This window comes from Phlebotomus papatasi, chromosome 2 (assembly GCF_024763615.1).
Source record: "Phlebotomus papatasi isolate M1 chromosome 2, Ppap_2.1, whole genome shotgun sequence".
Classification (NCBI taxonomy): domain Eukaryota; kingdom Metazoa; phylum Arthropoda; class Insecta; order Diptera; family Psychodidae; genus Phlebotomus; species Phlebotomus papatasi.
In genome coordinates this window covers 23,110,511-23,135,710 of record NC_077223.1, presented here as the reverse complement: position 1 = coordinate 23,135,710, position 25,200 = coordinate 23,110,511, and the positions used below count along the sequence as shown (strand labels likewise).

Below are 25,200 nucleotides of genomic sequence, written 5' to 3'. Positions count from 1 at the left end.
GATGTACATGGAAATTGCATTAAAGTTCACTGGAGGGACTGGAGGTAAAATACCCGTTAATGGAAGTTGGAATATTCTGTTAATTTGCTACTTAAATGATGAAATTGAATAACTCTTGTGGGGCACATAAATGGCCATCGCAGTTAAATGCTGCCGCAAGAGTGATTGAACCACAAAGTAACACTTTAGCTGATAATTGAGTGCTTTGACAATATCAATTATATCATTAAATAGGCAGCTTTTAAACTGCCCACTTTGGAGTGAGATAAATTAGTGCTTTCACTCACCTTTGACTTTGGTACTCTTCCGAAGCAATTTCTGATGCCATTTTCAATCCCATCCAACCACATTATTTTGTCCTCGTGATTCTGGGCACAGAGAATTAGGGTTTCCTCAGGAGTCACCACTTTCAGTGCGAATTTTCTGGTCTCTCCATCTGGTATCGATGCTATCCACAGAGTTCTCAGTGGATGTATGGTAAGATGGCCAGTCATTGAACACAGTGAATCCGAAAAGAGGATGAACCACTGATTGGAAAATCGTGCACTTTGATTTCTCTTGAGACTCAACTCTTTGGAATCCAGAATTAGCCTTCGATCTGGCGATTGGAGTTTGGCTAGAGGTGTTTTTTGATTAATCTCCCAAAATCGCAGACTTCTCTCAGCTTCCTCAATTGCCAGATCTTTTTCATTGGAGAATTTCTCCCACATTGTTCTCCTCTCATCGAGATGCTGCCGATTGGCTTCTACTGGTTCAATTGCCACAAGATCATAGATCATGTCAATGAATGCCCAGACCCTTCTGAATGGCCTAAAGAGGATTTTATGAATCTCCTTGGGAGACTTTTCCGTGAGCATTTCAATTGTCGGAAAGCCTCTGATGCACAGAATTTCACAAAAATTTTTCGTATAGTTTCGGTAGAGGGCAATCATTTCTGGGCAATTGTTTAGGGCAATAATATCCGTGCAGGTGATCCTGCCATGTCCAAATTCCAATAAACTTCGGACATTTAGTGCAGCCACATGGACAATACTGAGATAATTCTGACAGAGTCCATCGAAGATCTGACTAAAAGCGATGCTATTGATGCGCTTTAGAAAGGGCTTTAGGATGCAATTGTAGGCCACTAGAGCATCCTGGAGGAACTTCTGTTCAGCCGTGAGATGCTTGGCTATCGCTCCGAAAACAATGTGATTGAATAGTGTGAAACTTCCGGAAGCCAGAACAGGTTCAACGGATCCTGTTTGAGCTTCCCTGTCAACGATATCTCGGGCTGTTTTGGGAAATGGTGATACTCCGGATGTTTTATTGTCTTCCTGATGATCACTCTGCTCATGAACTGTCAGGTCATTCATCACAATGGCCGAATGCTTAGCACCACAGGCAGCTGCTAAGACATTGCTGTCACTGACAATCTGGAAGCGTCGCGGAAAACTAAAATCCTCAACATCTTCCCGGGAAATTTGCCTATGGACATTATTGCCCCAGAGATAGAGACGTCCATCGAGAGTCAATGCCATACTATGTTCCTTTCCACTGTCAATCCGGACAACTCCTTGTCCTCCAAGTCCCAGGACGGCATTAATTCTTGCCCTTTTGATATGATCTCCCGTACCGAGTTGCCCTCTATTAATACTTCCGAAGCACCAAACTTCCGTGGCCAGGAGGGAAGCTCCCAAGCGTGCTAACTTTCCCACTCTGCCCTCAGCCCCAGAATCCGAATGAAGATCCACAGTACTGCCCAAATCTACACTGGAAGTTTCTGAGACACTCACCTCGCCATTTGCTGTGGCATTGGCCTCTTCCACGAGAGTATCATTGTTATCTGAGCCACTCATGTGCCTGGACAGTGTCCTAACGCCCTCATACACCATTGTCGTGATATTTGTGACATTCTCCTTGAGCAATTTTGTCTGCTTTCCCGCCTCAATCAAATAATCTTCACTGGACAGGGAGAGATCCAATAGGAAATTTATAGCTGCATCCTTGTGGATTTTAAGATGCGTCACTGAGCTCTTTTGAGTCTCCTCAGCTGTTGCGGAGGCACTGAGCTCTTCGTTGTCCAGAGTATCTGAGAGGCAAGGACTTGATGCCATTGAAGTCTCTGTGGTACTCTTGCTGATCCCACAGGCCTTTGCATGCACTGTCAGATGGTGATTGATATCCGGGACACACTTTGGACAATCCACACAGAGAAATCCCTCACTGATATCACTAGCATCGCTCACATTGTCCTGACCAGAATGTTCAGTATGCAGACGCTTATGGGTCAGCACTACGGCAAAATTCTCCCCTGTGGCCACTTGCAGGATCTTCAGACCCCGGAAACATTCCACTAACACCGGAATATCCGAATTGACAATCTCCCCAAAGTCTCCCATTGCAAATAATTCTCTATTGCACGTGGTAAATAGTACACCATCCTGATTGCAATTAACACTCACAACCCTGATACTCTCATTGACATTCCTCATGCCATGAGAGCATGTCCGGGGATTGGGTATGGGAATCTCATGCCAAGACATTTCTTCCTTCTCAATCACACCCCATTTGCTACTCCAGACAATCCCACTTGTGTCCACGATGAAAATCTCATTCCCATCACTATCCACATCCACAACATTACCCTTCACTAGACGCACACTCAACCTACTGGTCTCTACTTCGAGATCCCCACAGAGCAATTCCAGCTTCGATGTCAGGACACAAACGCGATTGCGAACAGCACAGAGCCTAATGGCATAATCCCTGCCACTGCCATACTCCACCCTTATTGGTGTACCCCCATCATGATGCAGTGTAAAGTACATCTTGAGGATTACTCTGCAGAAGAAAACAATGAGCCCTCATTGCTATGACTCATACTTTAAGAATCCTCAATCCTCTCTGTACTCACTTGAATACTCATCTATTCCACCGAATCCACCAGATAACTTGCACATCTTATCTCACTTTATTGATATGTCACTGACACCCTCCCCAACCACAAAAGCTCGGATATGATTTAATCCTGAGAATTTTCCACCAAATTCTAACTCAATTTCCTCCTCTTGTTTACCTTTTTATCTGACACATCCAAGACACTCTGCGAGAAAAAATCTCAACACGTCACTTTCACTGGCTTTCACTGCTAGAATTTGTCATAAGAAATGATCACATGAAAGGGTTCAGGAAAAACATGATTTTCACTAGATTCTTCGTTGTCATGCTAAAATATTAGTATCACATAAAGCTTGAAGAAATGCTTCAACAAATTTTCCAATGAATTGTCATAGGAGAATGTTTTTTAAAGAATTTTATAGGCGTCTAAAAACGACATGAATTTGAAGATTCATTTAGCCTAGACTAGACACAGGATAGATACCCGCCCTTTTTGATTTTTGGGAATGGAAAATTTTGATTGCAAATTTTTAAAAACGAGTTTTTTTTTCAAAAAATTAACTTACTTGATGAGAATCTTGTGAGTCTTGAGAACGAACAGGTGAAATTTTATCCGCGATTTACCAATTTTTTGCCAATTTGGATAAATATCCTTACTTCGATGGCTGAGAATAAAACTCGAACAACTCGCAAATGGCATATTCTATAGAAGAGCAAGTTCAAGCTGAGATTTCATATTTCTTCAGATAATAAAAAAAAAACCTGTGATTAACCCTCTACCAGATAAGACCGTCTCAAGACGGTCTTCACAAAAATCATATTTACTGCGATTACAGTTTTTATTTATTTAAAAGTGCTATTATAGTGTCCTCGGTAATAGTCTTACAAACATCTCTTTTGAACTCATTTTGACTCTTCGTTTAGTTGCTATAGAGTAAGTGTGCCAAATTTCGGCATAGTTGCATATAAGCACCGAAGTCCTAAGTTTAAAATGCAATATATTTAATTCATATTGATATTTTCTGATACTTCCTTTTCGGGAGGGTTCTTTGGAACCTTGAAGACTAGTTTATCATCTTTATTTTCTTAAAATCACTTCCTAAAATATTGAAAAATTAATAAAAATATGTACATTGCTTTGGGTAGTATTCCGGCCACTTTGTGTGAAATTCCGGCCACCTTTTTTCTGACCACCTTTTGTGACGTAACGGATAGAAAATTTGAAAACGTCAAACGGAACGAGTTTAATATTTAGTTTAATACGTTTATATGACGCACAAGCCCTGATATCTTCCGTGTAATTTGTCCTGAAGACCTGAAGAGTAGCATCTCAAATTTACGCGCAGATTCCCGTAGCAATTTGCCCTTCCTAAACTCTTCCAAGACCTTTTCCACATCATCTTTATCATAGAAACGATGGTTTTTTTCTATGGATGTTGGAGAACTCAGAAATTGAAGAAAAAAAACACAAAATGAATAAGAAATTTAGGAAAGCAAAAGATGTTGCCGGAATAGGCAACACTACCTCACCGGAAAGACGCTCACAAATTATATACTTTTTTACGCGAAATACAGGATCCAGCTGGGAAATTTCACTCGAAATTTAAAGATTGATTCACTATTAACATAAACAGAAACAATCTTTATAAAAGAAAACTAATCAATTTTCATGAAAAACACAGAAGGAAAACCTTCTGCACTTCACCACAACGCAATTTAAATTCAAATTATACCTAAAATTTAACGGTCTTTGTGTTAATACATCCTAAAATGAATAAATATTTAAAACCAAAATGAATTCATTGACTATTCGAAGATTACATACATCAGAGGTGTACAAAAACCGTTTGAAACCGAAAAAACGTCAAATAAAGCTTGTTCGTCAATGGTCAAAACGCTACCTGAGCAAACTTATTTTGACGTTTATTCGGTTTCAACGGTTCTTGCACACCTCTGACATGCATAATTTTAATTAATTTATTTGCATGGCCGAAATTACACTCAAAGTGGCCGAAATTAGAAGCTGGCCGAAATTTGGCACACTTACCCTACCCAGTTTTGTGTGACAGATCAGTGAAAAAGCAACAAAAAATATTTGTGCAAAAAAACTCATTTCCAATTTCCATACTAATTTACTGAAGTCGTTCTACTTTGTGTATTTTATTTAAAATATTTGAAAAAAGTCAAAATGTGAATTTTAGAAACAAGGAGTTTCGAAAATTTCTTATATTGTCTCACCTAGCGCGTAACTAAAAAAGATAATAAAGAATGGATGGTATTTTCGACTTTATTGGATCATAATTATCCTAGAAAACACTTTCTTACAACTTTTTTTTCGCGTATTAAAGAAAACACTGTTAGAGAGGGTTAATTTTCAAGAATATAAAGATGTAATAACTGGTACTTTACTAATTTATAACGGATTGAATCGAATACAGGGTTTGGAAATTTCTGAAATAACTCGAAAACACATCGTTAGAGATTACCTACGTGGTCATTTAGTCGCTGTACAAAAAATGGAGTTGAATCATTCGATTTTCAAAGTCAAAGGTTAAAAAGCTTTGAGAGTGTTTTTCTCATATAGTATCGTGTTTGGGCTCATTGTAAGTCTTGACACTTCTCACAAATCTGAACCCGTTCCAATCGGTTATGAACTGATAAGTCATTTTTATCCGAAAATCCATTCTATTCCTCTTCAGCATTTTTGGGGATTTTTGAGTATGGATTTATGTATCGGTTCCGAATTATTGTGAATCGGTAAACGGTAAATGATGCCGAAAGGAGTTCTTATATAATAGCATCGAAGTTACGAGTTTGAGCATTTCTCTAAGCATACGACGCTCTCGGGACTGGTCAATTCCAGTTGAGAACGCATCTCTTATGAACCTATCACAAGAATAAATAGTTTCTTATTGAGATCATAAAGTGTAGGAAAAATCTAAAGTCTAAAGAATTTAGCTAAAAAGAGCTATATAAAACGGCTAAAACTTAGCAAAGGTTTGTTTTTACTTAAATTTTCTTTAATTTGCTTGATGTTGAAAAGGTTTTGTTTGTTTTTCGTTCTACACTAAATCTACTTTCTTATCCATTTAGCTGTAAACTTGAAAAAAAAAACTTTAAAAATAATTTTCCGTTGCGCAAAGACTATTTATCCATAATTGAGGCAGCATACCCGTATTTTGAACATTTGTATCGTAAAATGATGGTAATAAAATTATCCTCGTTTTACGAATAATCCCTTAATTAAGTATTATGCCCTAAACAGACTTATACGGGTTTCAGACTGGAAGCTTAACCTAGTTCTTGAAGGTCCCGAAATCCTAAATAACAAACAATTTTAGTAATTTTTCAAAATCTAATGTATATTTACCCTTAAGACCCTTAATATCCAATCTTAAGTCAATTTTTTTTGAAAAATTTAATCTTGGAAGAAATTAGGGAAGTTAAGCCATGTACCTAAACCTTAGATCTGAAGTCGATTTTACGTCTTAAGCCGAGAGATGGCTTAGTGGGAAACTGATAGGAATGTAGTGTAATCATTATTTTGATTAAAATTACATTAAGCCGTCTCTCGGCTTAAGCCGTAGGTGTGGCAAGAACATTAGCTTCCAATAGAAAGCATGAACTGAATGATTTACTCCCTCCATCCATCCATATCTCTTTCCCATTGTATTCTAAATAAACAGAATGTTGTAATAATAGTAATAAAATTGATCATAGGCATAACAGAAGTATCATCATTTTCGCGGTTCTCAATTTTATTGGAATATTGTGCAAACTGAGATAACAAAATCTTGAAAAATTACATGGTAGTTGATTTTCAGTGCCCATATATAGTGATTAGCAAGCTCCCAATATACTTGAATTTCTGCGCGACTACCGCTTTAGGCGAGAAATAAATATACGTTCCTGATTTGGGGATGAATTTGTGTTAATTATTTTTGGGTGGTCTGATACTGCAGCGTTGAAACGGGGCTCAGAAGGCCCGAAATACTTCCGGTTCATTCAGGAAAATTGTCCTTTACTAGTTGAACCAATTAAATTTAATGGTAATGCAATTGTGAATTATATCAAGTCCTAAAAGCCAAGATTTGTGTTAAATTATTGCAGAGTGTACAACATTACACTTTTTGCCTGTCTTCTTCTAGTCGAATTCTTATTATTGTCCCGTATTTTTCAATAAAACATTTAAATTTTAAAATGCAACTCGAGGCGAGAATTCGGTTTGGTTTATGTTCTTTAATTAATTTCTTAAGTCAACTTTTAAATCCTGAAAAGGGATCTTCTTCAGAGCACTACTTGGAGGCACTATTTTGGATGGAGCACTACTTTTTACTCATACTCAAAGGAGTATTACTAATTACTCATGCTACTTTAAATGAATATATATAAGTGACATTTCTCTCTTCAATTGGGTGTATGTCCGAATGGCTCACAGCTCAGTTTGAGCTAGTCATTCCCATTTTTCTCTCACAATGCTTAAAACCGCGCAAGTTGGACAGATCAGTGTTTTTCTTGTTTTTTTTTCTTTACGATTTTATGTGAAAAGATTTTGTTACAAGGTGTTTTTTTTATCATAAATTTGATGAATAATTTACCATGGCATATACAACCTACGAAAGAGCTTTTCCGCCGTTTTGCTCTGGAGGTTGGGCACCAACGCTAAGACGGCGGTGGACGTAAAGTCACAAACATCTCACAAAAATCCTATTGTAACGCGCTATTAAGACATTGTTGATGAAATAAATTATCTATCTATCTATATTTTCCAATATTTTCCTAATTATTTAGGTCTTCCAGGTTTTTCATGTTCAGAAGAAGAGTCCATGCAGGATCGAAACAATGAAATGTTGAAAGAAAAATAACAGGTGTAATTCTTACATAATCACACCTGAAAAACCAAAACAAATTCCCGCCTTGACTTGCATCTTATTCTACACGGTCGACATCCATTACTTAAAATGTTTTTTAACCAAATGAAGAGAATACCCACGACTGGAAAATTGAGCAATTAAATAGAAAATTGAAAGTTTCATTCACAGAACATGAAAATGCTTGAATAAAGTTAATTGAAGAATATTCTATAAAATATGTTTTATTCTATGACGTAATGAGTCATTCTTTCTGACCTTGTACCAGTTATTGCAAAAAATTGCACTGGGTCTGCATTCTTAAGAGCATGAGATTGAGGATGACGAATTGTCGATTTATTCACAACACGAATCACAAAAAAATTTAAGTAAAGTCTATCGCCGACAAGAATATGAATATTTAATTGGATTCTATTTAGTCACGAAATGCTTGAGAAAACTGACGAAAATATTAGCCATTGAAAAAGATTCACAGAAATTTGGACAAATCAAAAGCAAGCAATAAACAAATAATATGTTTATTACTTTTGATGAATTAGTGTGCTCCATTCAGATCGCACCATATATTTTTGGCACATTTGAAGCTTTTTCTTCGAAGTGTTCTTTTCATTTAATCCTGGGATAATTTCTTATCTTCCATTATCTTTCCTGAATTGTATGTCTCAAAGCAATTTACAAATAAAATCGCTAAAATTGGAAGGGTTTGAATTTTAGATGGGACACATCATATCACGGAGAATTTTTCAAGGAACACAAATTAGTTGCTAATTAAAATATAATAAACGGAAAACATGTATTTTTTCTCGCACGTTGTCATCAACCGTTGTTTGTTTCCTTTATATAAGCACTATACACTCTTCGACTTCTCGTCAAATTCAAGAAGAACATTCCAGTGAAAACAACTTGTGCGTGATCGTCTTATTCTTCAAAGTTTCAGCAAAATGAAGGCAGTGTTTTGCCTTTTTGTTTTAATATCTGTGGTGTATTGTATTCCTGTAATCCAGGAAACTCCCAAAGGGACTAAGGATTACGTCGTTAAATTATCACCAGTTGAAGTGAGTGAAATTGAAGGTTCTTTTAAACCTAAATCATAAATCTGAAACTAACAATTAATTTAAAAAAAACAGGTGTCTGAAGATCATGCAGGTGAAGAAGGATTAGATTTAAAGCCCGCTGAACAATTCTTTATTGGATACCAACCCTATGGATATGGTTATGGAGGATATGGAGGTAAACACTTTATCAACTTTTAATATCATAAATAAATTCATCTTCTAACTATAATTATTCATTGTCAGGTTACGGATATAGGAGACGTGGCTGGGGGGGATACGGAAGTTTCTCGAGATCTAGCTTCAGTGCAAGTGACTTCTTTGGATAAATTATTGCACATTTATAACAAAAGAAGCAAGTGAATCAAAACAAGTGTATAAATTATTTTAATAAAAAATCATCTCAATACCTACATTATTCTTTCACATTTCATAAACAGTTGCTTTTTAGAGAGTATTATTGCGCAATTAGCAAACTCTTCTTGCTAAATAAAAGATTTATAGACGCCAAAGAGTTTATGGTAGCTGAGATTCTTATTACAGGAAACAGTGAAATGCCTAAGGAGAGATCGGGATGCACAAAAATTCGATTAATAGTGGAACTCTCATTACAGTTTGCATCGTTACATACTGTTTGGATTTAGCTAATTTTACAAAAAGAACTAATGTGAATTTGTATTTAAACTATTTAAAATTCAAAATAAATAAATCAATAGTGATAGGCTCAAATAAATTTACGGTACCTCAGTCTTTTCAAGTAACCCTAAGGTAAAGAATTTTTAGCAACAATAATAAGAATACTAAGCAACATAATGATCATTTTAAAAAATAATCGGGTATAGGGTAAGTGTGCCAAATTCCGGCCAGCTTGCAATTTCGGCCATATTTTTTGTTCCTCGAATTTCCATGAATTTTTAGTTTTTGCATTCTCTTGAGATTATACAATGCAAAACAAAACAAAAAATATCGCTTCGACGAGCAAGATGGCCTGAAAAAGGCATTTGAAGAATTCCGGAAGGGCAAGGAACTATGAGAATGAAGGTGGCCGAAATAGGCCACCAATGCTATGTCTACATTTTTATTCATTTTAAAATGTATTAAAAATAATTTTAGAGAAAATAAAGATGATAAACGGTCTGCAAGGTTCCAAGCAACACTCCTTATAAAAGAGTAACAAAAATATTCAAATTTTTATTAAAAATATTACATTTCAAACTTGAGACTTTGTCGCTTGCATGCAAGTATGCCGAAATTTGGCACACTTACCCTAATACTAGGATGATTAACTAACGAATGGAGCATTTTAATTCAGAAATGGTATATTTTTCTTAAATTCTTTATAATTTTTAAGTCTTAGATCCCACAAAAATAAATATAACACGAAATGGTAGGCACATGTACAGAGAATATATTTTTATTGAATTTAAAATGTTACTGGTGTTACAAATAGAAAATTTGTAATCGTGTAATCATTATAAACTTTGAGCCAATAACATAACATTAGATACTCTTTCATTTGGTAATAGTTTTAAAATGATTGCATTTGGTTTTATACTAAAACTAAAAAATCATTTAAGAAAAAATATACCATACTTTTGTAAGGAAAATGTATGGGAATGCTCCGCCCTGGTATAATATCAAACTAAAAGAAATGGAAAAATGTCGCATATTTGCGGAATTCTCGAATTCACAAGATGGAACTTTCCATAAATTATCTTTTTGCATTGCTTTTGGGTTCAGACCAGCTTACCTTATTATTTATTATATATTTTTAGATTGGTTTATGAATATTCAGAATACCATCTCAAAATTAAAAATTAGTTTTATTAATTAGTGTTTACAAAATTAATATTATTGGCTTTTGGAAAATTGAAGTTTGTCTCCCTTTCGTTCTTTTGGGGACGAGAGTACCCATAAATTTTCCAATTTCCCAGAGGCGGAAAAAATTCTTTCTCTACAAAAGTATCATATTTGATCACTAAGACTTACAATAAAGTGAGTTTTACTGAAATTCGTTCGCTGGATATGTTGTGGTCCGGAAAGAGTTAATGTTGGACGTTGAAAACCCAAGAGAAGAAATAATGATTTGATGGATTTGAAGTTATTGAAATATATGGACAAAATGTTCTCATGTTCTTCTAAACGCTATTTGAATCTTATAAACAAAAGTGAAAGAAAATAAGAACTGTTTTCAAAATAAACAAAAAAAAATTCGTTGGGATAGGAAGAAGTGGGAGAAAAGAATAAAGATGCATGGAAATAATGTTTTTTTTTAATATGGATCACTAAAGACCGAAGACCGAAGTCGATATCTCTTACCGTTTGCGTTTCAGGCCAATGATAAGTTGAAAAAAGCAGACAACTGCTCTACTTTCAGTTCAGAGCTTTTAGCTCGAGTTGGACTTTAGTTCGAGTTGGACTTAGCTAGAATACAAAAAATTGTTATTAAGATACATATCAGGGTCCAGAGTCTGAAGGTGTCGAAGGTGTCATCATAACAAATATTCTAAAATCTGCAGGTAGGATAAGATCGTCTGTAAACCCAGGGTTCGCCATTTGGCTTCACTTCTTTAATTTATTAAAGGCAAGATTTTGAATTAAGATTGGCAGATGATCCATTAGATTTTGAAAAACTACTAAAATTGCTTTTTATTTAGGATGTCGAGACATTTTGGAACCAGGCTAAACTTCTAGTCTGAAACCCGAATAAATCTTCAAATGATGGAATCATCATACCAAATGGATATTCTTCCTATGTTCCTAACTTCTAGCTCACATATCCTGAAAAGGACTACGAGTCAAATTGATAAAAGAAAAATCCATAAATATGAAACTTTTGTCATTCTAAGTGTGAGATTAAAATAACCGAGGTCTTGGAAATCGAGCAAAGTAGCGCGGCGACTGGTGATGGTGGCCCAACAAGGATTCTCTTGTTAAGGGTGCGTTTGTACTCCCAGTTTAAGTTCAACTGATCGTCTGCAAGAGCGTTATGCCAAAGGAAGGCTTGAGTGCTCCATGTCCATAGTCTTATGCACAACGAAAGCCATGTTCACTATTGGACGGTAAAGATGCACACCCTTCACCTCCAACTCAGAGGGCTAACCCTAGGGACAAGTCACATTGTGCACCCAATCAATCTTTAGGAATTCAAAATAACGGCAGGGTCTTTAGCCGCGGAACCGATATTTATATTCGCGGAAATATTTATTCAATTTATTTATTTTTGCAATAATATTTAGTGAATGGTTTAACATCATTGAGTCAATTATTTCATAAATAGTACGAATTAGGTGGAAATTTGTAAAAACTAACCATTAAAGACTGAAAAAATAATAAAAATGCGAAGCGTGAAAGTAATTTCTGAAATAAAAATTCGCAATCTTCCAGTAAATTGTGGCATATTTCTTGATATCCTTTACTTTTTTCTTAAGGAACTATTTCAATTATTACCCTTAAAGATTACTAGAAAATTTAAATTTTTAGTCTAATCGGAAGTCAAGGACTTTATCTATGTTACTGTGCATCAATTTTAGTTCTATGATTATGTTAAATATTAATTTTGATTCTTAAAATTGAAGGTGTATTTCAAATAATGATGTTCTACAATTCTACCCATTCTACCAGTCGACGAAACATAGCAAGTGAAGCTTTTTTCACTAAAATATTGTTCTATTTTGCAACAATTCCTAAAAATGTGTTTTCCTATTTTATTTTAATGAATTCTTAATTTTAAGTGTTGTCCGTGAAGTGTACAAAAAGCCTAAGTTAAATTAATTACTTTATAGTTTTGTGGTTTATTTAATTTTAAGAAAAATGGGTGGTCGAGTAGAGGAACCCCGGGCGTTCGAGTAGAGGCACTCTGATATCAAAGTGGTCGAATAGAGGAGAAACACTTCGAATTTTTAAAACATTTTATTTTTTTTTATAATTTTAAATTATATTATGGGTTAATGAAGTTCATAATTAGAAAGATAAAGATCTATTCTATAGTTTTTGGTAAAAACCCTATCAAAAAATACAAATTATAACTTTTTTCATAAGTTTTTCACAAAATCTATCCTTAAGTGGTCGACATAGGGTACTTTACCTTAATAAAAAAACCACCAAAAAATTGTCCGTGTAAATTAAGAATTTAACTGTAACCTTAATGAGATGAGACCGTACAATGGTCTTCAAACTTAAGATTCATCTCCATATCTTAGCATTCTTATTTTATTAGGAAATAAAGGGAAGATGGGGCTCCTTTGAATTGGGGCAACTTTAAAAATGAGTTTTTTCTCCTATTTTTAAATAAAATTGAGCCTTATCACAATGTAATTTAGCTTTGCAATTAATTTGTTGAGCTAAATTATATCATAAGATCCAGTTTCATTTAAAAATAGGAAAAAACCTAATTTTAAAAGTACCCCAATTAAAAAGTTGCCCAATTCCCCCTAAGATTTTTCGGAAAATATTTTTTGCTGGATTATTATTTACTTAGTATTGAATATTTAAGTAAATGTCCCATTATATGAAAAATCACTAAAAAAATTTATTATTTAAAATTTCCGGAAGTTCTGGAATTAGGCTAAACCTCCAGTCTGAAATTCGTGTAATTTAATATCTCTTATTTTTCTTCTTGGAAAAAACTTTTTGGTACGATAGATAATCATGTTCGTAATTTGAGTGTCAAGACGTTATTCTACAAAAGTTTAAGCCCAACCAATTCAAGTCAAGCTTCACTTCAAACTGCAGAAACTGGTTTTAATTAATTCCAACAAGAAAAATTAACACATTGTAGTTAAAATTTTAGAAGTGTTCATTTTGTTTCTTGTTTCTTGCTTTTTGACATCATCACATTTCACTTGAAAATTATAAAGTGCTGCTGACGTATATGATCTAATCTAAATACTAGTTTCCCACTCAATACGTAAATGAATCAGAATGCTTTTTAATTTGATTAACACAGAGCTTTATGCATCATTGCGATTTATTTCTTTAATATTTCCTATTTTTTTGACGATGGTTATCAATTTTAACCCATTCAGTCAATGTACCAGAAATACTTGAGACAGAATGTTCATATTTTGGGATTAGTTTCCTACAGATTAATAGATGAAAGAAAAAAATTTTACCTATTATGGGGGCGTGGGGAGCCCCTGTCAAACACACGTCTTAACGGTCACTGAATTTAAATTCTGTGCATTAATTCATTACAAACTCTATTTATTTCGATATAGTAAATACCCAAGAAAACAAATTGTCAACTAGAATTAAAATCAGTAAAGAGGAAAGATGTTAATTTTAACAAATTCGACGGGATGTCGAATTTTCCGTCCGCCATTTTGAGCAAAAATTTTGCATGACCTTCCGCGAAGCAAGAATACAATAACAAAATGTATTTTCATCTCTGTTGGGCTATTTTTTCCAAGTAATTGAATAACTAACGTTACTAAAAATCCATTTCCGACAGCAATTCGGATAAAAATTGCCCAGGAATAAATCATCTAAAATCACTCAATTTGCGTATGATGTATAATACCATGGTAAGGAATGGGTTAATGCAAAATTGTAAACATTTTTTAAGCAAAATATTATCTTGCAACAATATATTCAAGATAAACAAAATGATATGGGATTGGAGTTGTTAGCAATTAGCAATGAAGTGTGACTAAGGGAGATCAATAGCAAAACACTGTCCGCGGTATTCCAGACTTTTGTGAATATTTTGTCAAATAAAAAAAAAAACACATTAATCTCTACAACGAAAAATTCTTTATATTTTTATCATTTCAAAATCCATTACTAAAATAAAAGACTTACCAAGTATTGCGCAGCTTAAAACACCGCAGTCACCGAATGAATTTCCGCAAGATCACTGTAGATCTCATCGATTCGCGTACCAATCTTCTTAGCCAGTTCCATCTTCTCATTCATTGGCAATTGAATAAAGGACCAGATGAGCTCTCCGTCTACAATACATCTCGCCGGATTGGCTTGCATCTTCCTCGAGCTCTTGATTGTCCTGAAGACTTTAGGATTGAGTCCACAGAGATGCGATGAATGCACCATCAGGAGATTCTGAAGCATAAAGAGTCTACGGTAGGTTTTCTCCGGAAGTGGAAGGCAGAAACCTAATCCTCCATCGAGAGTCCCAAAGAATGTGATGTGTTTGTGGTCATAATTGGAGATTCTTCGTTCCAATTGATCCTGACGCTGATGCTCACGCAAATGACACTGAATTCTGAACATAGTATTGATGCGCTGACCAAGGTGATAGTCAGCTTTCCGGAGGAGCTTTTGTCCACCAAAAGATTCGCGCGACTCCGGATGGTACATGTAAATGATGATATTGCCATCGACATCTGTGGCAAGGAATCCCAAATTACTATTGTCCACAACATACTCAGCACTGAAGACAGTTTGGGCCTGGAAATCGCGCGAAACGAGCGAAAGAGTTCGGTATTCCTCCTGGAAACGCAATATGCTGATAGATTTGTACACATCTGCCACAAGAATTAGGCTTTTGATGGACACCATCTCATGAACGTAGATGTTTGTGTCAATAAAAGCCACTCCCACCAAATCTCCGTCTTTCAACTGCCACAGATAGATCTTCTGGCCAACAGCCGTAACCAAAAAGCCTAGAACATGAGTAATGGCTGATACTGGCCCCTTCTGCTCCTTCGTATAGACCTCCTTGAAGCGATATCGAGTAAGGGGCTTTCCAGGTTCCGGAACTACTTCAATAATATCGTAAATGAGTATCCTGCCCCTGGAAGTAATATCCTCGCTGTAATTGTAATTTGTTCCCACACAAATATACTCCTTCAGTCCAGATCGAGTCCCTTCGCAGAGCAGAGAAACATTCTTAAACGCTGTCACATGTTCCCATTCATCAAGATCTATCTGAGCCGATGGAACAATTTCCCAAGTAGTCGGTGCCACCAGGAGAACAGTGAACTTATCCACAGTTGGATACATAAATCTCTCACCCTTGTTCTCTTCCGTCAGCTCCTTATCCTCCCCATTGAACCTGTAATACTTCTGACTGACCTCCGAAGTATTTGTCACCAAGCAGTAAATTTTTCTTTCAGTGTGATAGCAAATCTGCATGGGAGTACATCTCAAGGGTATCTTTCTCATTGGCCAATCAGCATCATACGTCAAATACTTGGGAAATACTGCAATCTTTAGTTCACTACTATCATCAAAATAGAGAAAACCATTGGGGCAGTTGATATTGTTGAAGGGAGCAAAACTCTTAATGACACCCTTTCCGTACAAACGATGTGTCCGGAACTCCCCTTTGGGAGTCAGCAGGACAAAATGAGGATTCTTGCCACAAATAGCCACCCCATTGTATCCAAAAATATTCCCAAAGTATCTCAAATGATTCACAAATCTCTCACCTTCTGCCTCACTATTCTGATGGATGATGTCATGACTAACCTTCCGGAACCGAATCTTCAGGTGGCCTTTAGCGTACCTAGAGATCAAAAAAATGCAAATTTGTGTTTGGAAACTTAATTTTCAGGAGAACGTGGGGCAAAATGTCTTCATCAAGCCTTCATCAAACTCTTTAAAATGTTGAATAATATCAACAAGAAATATAGAAAGCAAGACACCACTGAGAAAAAAGAGGGTGCGATTAACTTTTTCCTCATAACTTTAACACTTTTAGGTGTAAAAATATATCAACATTTTTTATTGTTGATTTTACACCTTTTTAAGGGTAAAATTAACATGAAAAAGGGTAACTTTAACCCCTAATACACCTAAAAAGCATAATATTTACACCGATTTTGGATCAATACTACAGGGTAAAATTCCCATTTTGAAGCAAATTCCCTACGCTTGTGTAGGAAAAACTTTTTAATATGGACATAAATTTCTCTAGTGTATAGATGCCATAAGTCCTGAGGCTCTAATTTCTAGTCTAGATTAACTCTTTAAGGACGATTGGGTCACCGGCACCGGTGACCCAAAAATGAAACTTTTCATATGGCCTTCTAAAGTTGTATTTTGCTTTAAAAAGTTAGTAAAAATGATTTTTCTGACCCTCATTTTGTTGACCTTTTCGTCCTTAAAGGGTTAAGTGATCATTTATTTGAAGAAAAAAAAAAAACAAAAAATTAACAATTAAGCTGCTTCTAAACGAGGGAATTTCGAAAAGCACCCCATTGTGGTATGCATGGGTAGGTTTTAGGAAATTCTCCCCTAAAGGTTTCTGCCTAAGATAAATTTTCTTCACTCTATTATAATCTCTCCAATGCGTCTTGGCTTAAATAGAAGAACTTAATAAGAGAACTTAATCACAGCAAACAGACTGGGCTTTTTTACTCCATTATTGCTTTTTTACACGTGGAAAAAATAATCAAAAAATTGCGACACCAAACCAATTTTTGAATCAATTTGACCTTTTTCCGTTCTCTGAGACAATATTCTTTAAAAAGAAAATGATATTTTACTAAAATTGGCCAAATATAAATACCTTAAACAAAAAGCAAAAAACAATTGCCCGGTCAATTGCTCTTTTCTTGACAGTTCCATATCACATGGTCCGTTAACATTGTCTAAATTCACTGTTCGAAATTTCATCGACCACCATCGAAATCAGTGATGACAGGAAAAATCAATGCAAAGGAATTTTTACTCATAAAACTCTTGTGAAAACTTTTGAAATATATTTAATATGAGTCTGGGCATTAGTGAAATTAAAGTTTAGTATAGAATACATGTGAATAATGTGAACTACATTGTTTTGAACAACTGAAAATATTTCCCGCCTTGGACATTTTACTTACACTAGATGGCGCTGTTGTCAGTGAGCGATCTAATCGAAAGCAATGAAGGTGTCATATTAGCATCGAACAGACTGGGCCATTGCTCTTTTAATCGATTTTCAAAGAAGCAATGGAGAAGTGAATATGACACCTTCATTGTTTTCGATTAGATAACTCACTGAGAGCAGCGCCATCCAGTGTAAGTAAAATGTCCAAGGCGGGAAATATTTTCAATTGTTCAAAACAATGTAGTTCACATTATTCACATGTATTTTATACTAAACTTTAATTTCACTAAGCCTAGACTCATTTCAAATGTTCTTCAAAAGTTTTCACAAGAGTTTTATGAGTAAAATTTCCTTTGTTTTGATTTTTCCTGTCATCACTGATTTCGATGGTGGTCGATGAAATTTCGATCAGTGAATTTAGACAATGTTAACGGAATATGTTATATGGAACTGTCAAGAAAAGAGCAATTGACCGGGCAATTGCTTTTTGCTTTTTGTTCAAGATATTTAAATTTGGCTAATTTTACTAAAATATCATTTTCTTTTTACAGAATATTGTCTCAGAGAACGGAAAAGATCAAATTGATGCAAAAATTGGTTTGGTGCCGCAATTTTTTGAATATTTTTTCCACTTGTAAAAAAGCAATGATGGAGTAAAAAAGAAATGACCATGTAAAAAAGCCCAGTATGTTCGATGTGATTATTGCTTCTTTCAAAATCGATGAAAAGAGCAAAAGCCAGTCCGTTCAATGTAAATAGAATAACTCTGACAGATTAGAGATAAAATGAATAACTATACCTGGTATATTGTAAAGGGGTTCTCAAAACAGTAGAATTACCATTAATTCTTTCGTGTCTTTTGGGACTCTGAGTACCCAAAGAAGCATATGAATATTCTATGAAAAACACTGGTTTTTAATTATTCAGATTTGATAAAAATCCGATTCTTGTGGATGATTACAAACTATAAGGTTGTCCAAATGTAAGATATTTTTTGTAGGACCTCAATTAATTCCTGAGCTTAGATATTTTTGATTAAAAAATGGTGAAATTGGCTTGCAGCATATGCTGCGGTCCGGAAAGAGTTAAGCAATTTCTTTTCCGGAAGGTTTTTTTTTCTTTAATTTACAGTGAGACCTCAATAGAGTCAAATAACTATTTCCAGGGTTGTTGACTCATTGGACTCATTGAATCTATTGGAGTCCGAAAAAATCAGTTGAAATGCAAAGTTTTGATAGAAAGGCGTGGGGTTGACTCTATCGAGGTCCCACTGTATGGCAAAGCCAGGACGCTTTGCCATCAATTTTACAATAGTTATTGCCTCTTTTTAAGTATTCGAACAAAAATTCTTACCTGAATACTTTGTAGATCAGAATATCCATCTCTGTCCGAATAATGAGCAATGGGCGATTTCCGTGACTTCCCAGGCCAACAATTAGAATTTCCTGAATTGAAACCTGACACTGAGGTCCGCACATGATGACATCTCCTTGAGCTGCTTCTTCTGGATTGGTGATCAGGGGGACATATTCCATTGAATCCGTAAGGACTTTATTTCCATTTGCCACATTGTTCACCAAATAGGTTAACTTGAGATCAGGCATTGAATAAATCTCAAGATTTCCATTGCTTCGTGTTACGAGGAGCCAGTAGGTCGGTTTGGATGCCTGAAGGTATCTCCTCCACCATTCTGAACCCTTTTTACCACCAACTGCCATCTCGGCCATGCTGGTCACTTTGAAACTATTCCCGGCATCTCCATACAGTAAATCCTCCTCATCTTCGATTTTCATATTGGGCTCGGGTTTCATGTATCCAAATCCCGTGTTATAGAGATTATTTCCCTGACCTCTGTCCGCATAGTCCTCGTACTTGGACGTGAACATGCCGCTGGTATCCCTGTAGGAGCAGAGTGTTTTCACCGGAGGCGAAGGACTGACTGTGTTCTTATTGACAGCCAACCTGGGAGTTCCTTTGGCTTCTCGCAGAGCCAGAGTGAGGACTACTCCCTTCTGGGATAGAACACACACGTAAGGATCAGCAACGGAGGCTGTTGCCAGAGGAGCTTCTTTGTCAAAGGGAATATTCTGCAGAAGACGTGCACCCTGCAGTAGCCTAATACTCTTCGTTGTCACCTGAACAATGTACCTATTATTGCCCACATTTCCCACGAAGATCGTCGGGAGATTGTTGCAGAAGCCCGTTTTCTCAATCTCATTAATCTCATCACCCGTTTGCAAAACCATTGTGGCATTTTCCTGGGACAGAATCATGAAGGCATGTGTGGAATCTTCCACTTTCTCCACCTTCTTTCCTGAGTCATCAGCCACTGTCCACACATCTGTACATCCTGTCAATCCAAAACTCGTGATTATCTGGGGTTTTATGGAATTTTGCAGAACACACAGAGCTCCATTTTTTCCATGACCACTAGAAGTCACAATCTCCAAATCCCATTGTGCTGTATCCTCATCGTGTTCTCCTTCCTCCTCCTGATCCTCCTCCTTAGCCCTCTGACCCACACACATATGCCCTATTGGTCCAATATTCAGAACACTGTCGCAAACCTCAAAAGTGAAACTTGTCAATTGGACCGAAGTCTTTGGACCCGATCCATACACTTCCAGTTCTTCCTCTTCCAGACGCCTTTGCTTCGTCATCACATCCTTCTCCTTTTCCACCTCCTTCTCTGTATCCTCAATCGTGATAACCATGCTCTGATCCTTCTGTGTCAGGCGCAGCAAAAGGGAATTACCCAGGCGAGAGCCTAAGAACAAATATTCCTCCTCACAAACGCAAATGCAACTCGTCAGCACACTCGACGCAGCCTTGCTGAAGTGGAAGCTCCTAACGCTACGCATGGAATCAGCACAGAGTGTCAGGACATAAAGCTCACCATTTTTCAGTGACATCACGAGTTTATCGTTCTCAATAAAGGTCATCTGAGCTGTATCTAGGGTGATCTTTACCCCATCCTGTGGTTCTGAGAAAAAAAAGTTCAATTTTGTAAATTGAGGAATAGCAAATATCTGGCTAATTAACTCTTTCGTCTCCTTTGGGACTCTAGGTACCCATGGAAAAAAAATTTTTTTTTGACTATTAAGAATCAATAAAAATCCGATTCTTCTGGATAATTACAAAGTATAAGGATCTCCAAATCTAGGATATTTTTTGCAGGATCCCAATTAACTCCTGAGTTAAGATATTCTTGGTCAAAAATCGTGAATTTTCGATTTTCTGCTTCCTTGCAGATATTGTGACTTTTTTGATATTTCTAGACCCGAATAAGGAAAAACCTCTCGGGGCCAATAAGTATGATAACTAACAATTACAGATTGCATAAATTCGAAAAATATTTTTTTCTTAAATTTCCAAAAAAAAACTTGTTCAAACTTTTTGGGTACTCTCGTCCCCAAAAATCTAGAGGTCAAATGTAACGTAAATATAATGTAAATGTAGTGTTTTTTTGTAGAAAAAGCTTAATGTGTCTGCAATAACATCGTGTTGAGAGAAATGTGTTTTAAATGTCAAATGAAATGAAATGAAATGTTCTTCAAATGTCAAATAAATCTTTCGCCTTTTATTCTAAGTATTATTAGAAATATAATAGAATTTTGTTTTTTAGGCTGGAAATAAGTATAATTCCACTCAATAAATTGAGCGCTAGGGTATTTATTTTTGACAAAATTTAGGTTAGTATCTTTAATAAATTCATTTTTAATTAAAATTAATAAATTAAGTTCCATTTTCTAAAGTTTGGCATTATTTTTTGCCGAAATATCGTAGGAAAAATGTTTAACGAACAAAAATAAAGGAAAAATTAAAGACTTGGTGGCGATGCATCTTAGGAACTAAGAAAAATGACCAGGTTGTATCAGATAATTGTCAAATTTTTCAATATAATGCACCATACATGCCTCTTAAGGTACCCCAAGGGTCAAAAATCTTCTGCTGTTACAGGCCAAAAGAGCTTGCTGCCTCTAAGAGTGTTGCTTTTCAGTGGTAAAAGGGGCTTTTCCAGCGAAATTTGATTGTAAAATGATGCTTTCTGTTTAGTCTGGTTATGTTCTAATGCTTTTGTCCCACAATGGAATTTGTAAGTGACCTTGGGTCATCGTCGCATGAAAACTAAAAATTATTGCAAAAAAGGCTTTAAACTTTAAACAGTTTGATCAACATGACATGTTTTACGCTATTTGAAAGTTTCACAGTTTCTCACACCAAAACAATGTTTTTTTGGGATTTTTTAAAACGCTTCGTGCGATTTTTTATCATTTTTGGAAATTTTTAGAGATTACCCAGACGGACATTTCGTCCTTAGACGAAAATACCGTTGAATCTATCCTAATAACGGTTTTTCAAGGTCAAAGGTTAAAAAGATACTAGAGAGCGCATTTATCAAGCGAATGGTATCATGTTTGGGGTCGTTGGAAAGGTCTTGGAATTTCCTATAAAACTGTACCGCTTCCATACGGTTCTGAACCGGTTCATAGTCGATAACTAATTTTTATCCAAAAATCAATTCTATTCTATTCTTTCTTTAAAACAATTTTTGAAGATTTTTTGAAAGATTTATGAATCGGTTCAAATCGGTTGAGAACCGGTGAATGTTAAATGATGCGAAAGTACTTTCGAGGTAGGGGAGACTGGGGCAAAACTTGTCAAAAGACATGTTTAATTCTTTCACTAGCTCTGAGAAAACTTAAACGTTTTATAACGAGCATATTCTTATAGGAAATTTACTGCTCTACAACATTGCAGAAGACTATTTTCCTCTATCTCGAAAGAAATGTGATTTTCGGATCATTTTCTAAAAGTCGATTTTGTGGAGATTCTAAAAATTGCTGGGGCAAATTTTGTCAGTCTTCGGATAATTTGTGACGTTTTACTCTCGCAAAAGTTAAAAATATCAAATAGACATATTTTTATAGGGAATTTATTCCTCTACAACTTTGTCGAAGATAATTTTTCCCTATCTTAACAAGAAATGTGCTTAAATTGAGCTAATCAGTATTGATATTTTCTGTAAGCGAAATATTTTCAAAAAATAGGGCTCAAAATTTCATTATTTTTTACAGGGCATGACGTTTCCTATGTTTCCCATGTATTTCTAGCGTGCCGAAAAAACATTGGAGTTCATTCGGTGTTTTCTGTCATTGTGGAACGAATTAGCAAATAATACAAATACAAGATAAAAGCCAATTTAATATGGAATGGGCAACCGAAAACCCCAAATTGGCAACCTACGTAGTTTCGGAGATATCTCGTGAAATGTGTACGAAAACGGGAAAAAAATTGCACTAAAACTGGTCGCGTTTCTCAGAGCAAATGTCATCCCCTGATTTTTTTTTTTATTTTACATAATCCTGCCTCGAATCCCTTGAAACTTTGTAAGTTTACGAAGGTTCATGAAGGCTATCTATATAATAAAAATTTCAAGCCTCAGTCTCTTTTATTTTAGAAAATAGTGAATATTGAAATTTTCGTTTTGGCAAATTTTGCCCCAGTCTCCCCTATAGCATCGATGTCACGAGTTCGAGCAAAGCCTGGAACGCTTTTTCATCCCTTTACACATTAAGGGTCCTTGTTCATCGGATCAATAGTCGAAGTCGAAAAAAACCAAAGTAGTGTAAACATAAAAATCAATGTGTACAACTACCTCGTGCATACTCTGCCCCACATACCCCTATTAATTTTTAGAGATTTCTAATATAGTAATATGAGAAATTTTGTAAGTTTTAATATACTTTAAACATTCCGTAATGCCCTAGACACACTTACGACTAAAGTCCAGAGACGATTAAGCTAGTTCATAGCCAAGTCAGTTCCTGACACATTACAAATGAGGATTAGCATTCACTGGTATCCACAAAACATAACTTTCGTGGGTTTTTATGCAGATATTTCTACTGAAATGCACTAATACTCCTCTTAAAATGAAAATATTTGTAATATCATGTCTCAGTACACATGCAATAATTATTGTTAATTACAATTATTTGTGAGGTGGAAATTAACTCGCGACTTAAGCCAATTTTGGCGAATCTAGTGAATAATTCTTGTTGTTATAAGTGAATTGTGAAGTAAATTTAAAAGTAGGTTCATATTCAAAGGACTATTAGTGCATTTCAGTAGAAATATCTGCATAAAAACCCACGAAAGTTATGTTTTGTGAGTGCCAGAAAATGTTAAGCCTCGTTTGTAGAGTGTCAGGAACTGACTTGGCTATAAACGAGCTTAGTCGTCTCTGGACTTTAGTCGTAAGTGTGTCCAGGACATAATTAGAGTTTGAGATGCTCATAGAAATGAGAACTATGTTTACGAAATAATCAAAAATTCAAGTGAATAAGTAAATAAACTTACTGAGCGGGAACTGCGTACTGTGGTCAGCAATACTGTTGACACTCACTCCATACGGCGGAACACTTTGATTGAGGTAAATGATGGCATTTACAGAGACCACGAGACAGCCCCCAATGGGTTTGTTCACCGGGACAACTTGGCAGCAATCAAATGGAAGTCCCGAGAAGCTCCAAATCACCGGATGAACCCTCTGTTGGATATTCAGTGAAATAGCCACCATAGTGCAAGTGTCAGAGCGCACAGCAATCCTCCCCGGAAAGGTTCTAACAGGTTCATACAGGATGAGAAGCGTTGGCTCATAGTATCCATGCAGAAACTGAATATCAATGATATTGTCCACTTTCTCATCCAAATCCTTCAGGGTAATGATGTACGAAGCAAGAATTGGGGTTCTTGCAATTAATTGAATTGGTGGTTTCTTCATTGGCTTCACATCCTGCAGCTCAATCTCATCCAGGGTACTATCTTTCCTGAAGGGCAACACTACAAGCTTCCTCCCATACACCAGCATCACTGCGCATCGATTGTCAGGATCTACCCTGACAATTGGAACATGGTAGTTTCCTGTCCAGCCTCCACGAATCTCCTCTTCCTCGAAATAGTGCAGTGAGAGTGTCTTGAGATCGTAAGTGTCCGGATCGTGCTGTACAACGGACAATTTGGCATCTTTGAAACTCACAAGAAGAGCATCACGCTGTGAACCTGCCAGTGACACTGACTGGAGGGACATAACATTCCCATAGAGTGTGTACATGGCCACACACTCAAGCCTCATCTTCGGAGGCCGGATATCTGAAGGGAAATTTCTCCAAGTGATTCGCTGCAAATAAAGTATTTCCTGCAAAAACTCTTACCCGTATATTTCTCCTTAATATGTGGCTCGACATCTGGCACAATCCGAAACACTTTGAGGATATTAGCACCAGCTGTGACGAGATTCTTCTCGGAGTTGTTGAAAAAATGGCAGGAAATGCTAAATTCAATGCCCGTTGCCGGATGAGTTTGTTTACAAATTGCAGAGAACATTGTTGTTCACTGTTTTTGCACGCACTTCTCAACTTCGGGATATCTTTGATTATGCAGAACACAAAAAACTTCTGAGATTTTCTCTTTTTTCCATGAAAATTGGGAAAATCACAAACAAAAATCCAAAAGATGCTTTGTTTGTTATTCGCAAATTCTGTCACGAAAAGTAAGGTTAGATTGCACACGGCCGGCTATATAGCACTTCGGGAAAAATCGAACATTTCCGGAGGAGGGC

General features: G+C 36.0%; 2 protein-coding genes across 2 annotated transcripts in view; both read right to left on the bottom strand.

Annotated features, from left to right (window-relative positions):
* Positions 1–25,200, bottom strand: part of LOC129803090 (alsin homolog) — a 69,810-nt gene that overhangs the window by 11,084 nt on the left and 33,526 nt on the right. Inside the window, exons 2-3 of the mRNA XM_055849427.1 lie at positions 2,897–2,918; positions 288–2,823 (exon numbers count right to left, since the gene is read on the bottom strand). Of these exons, the coding sequence (XP_055705402.1) occupies positions 288–2,810 (2,523 nt within the window). The 5' untranslated portion in view covers positions 2,811–2,823; positions 2,897–2,918. The remainder of the gene's footprint in view (positions 1–287; positions 2,824–2,896; positions 2,919–25,200) is intronic.
* Positions 14,541–25,148, bottom strand: LOC129803091 (cleavage and polyadenylation specificity factor subunit 1). Its single transcript, XM_055849428.1, has 4 exons — positions 24,794–25,148; positions 23,940–24,731; positions 18,930–20,559; positions 14,541–16,271 (listed from the first exon to the last, which is right to left on the bottom strand). Exons 1-4 carry the CDS (start codon positions 24,963–24,965, stop codon positions 14,621–14,623), a joined length of 4,245 nt encoding a protein of 1,414 aa, XP_055705403.1. The 5' UTR covers positions 24,966–25,148; the 3' UTR covers positions 14,541–14,620.

Excerpts from the sequence above, each read along its gene's own strand:
- LOC129803091 (XM_055849428.1), bottom strand. The coding sequence starts at position 24,965 with ATGTTCTCTGCAATTTGTAAACAAACTCATCCGGCAACGGGCATTGAA. Across the intron at positions 24,732-24,793 it reads TATTAAGGAGAAATATACGG|ATATCCGGCCTCCGAAGATG; the intron begins GTAAGAGTTTTT and ends ATTTCCCTTCAG. Across the intron at positions 20,560-23,939 it reads CAGTACGCAGTTCCCGCTCA|AACCACAGGATGGGGTAAAG; the intron begins GTAAGTTTATTT and ends TTTTTTTCTCAG.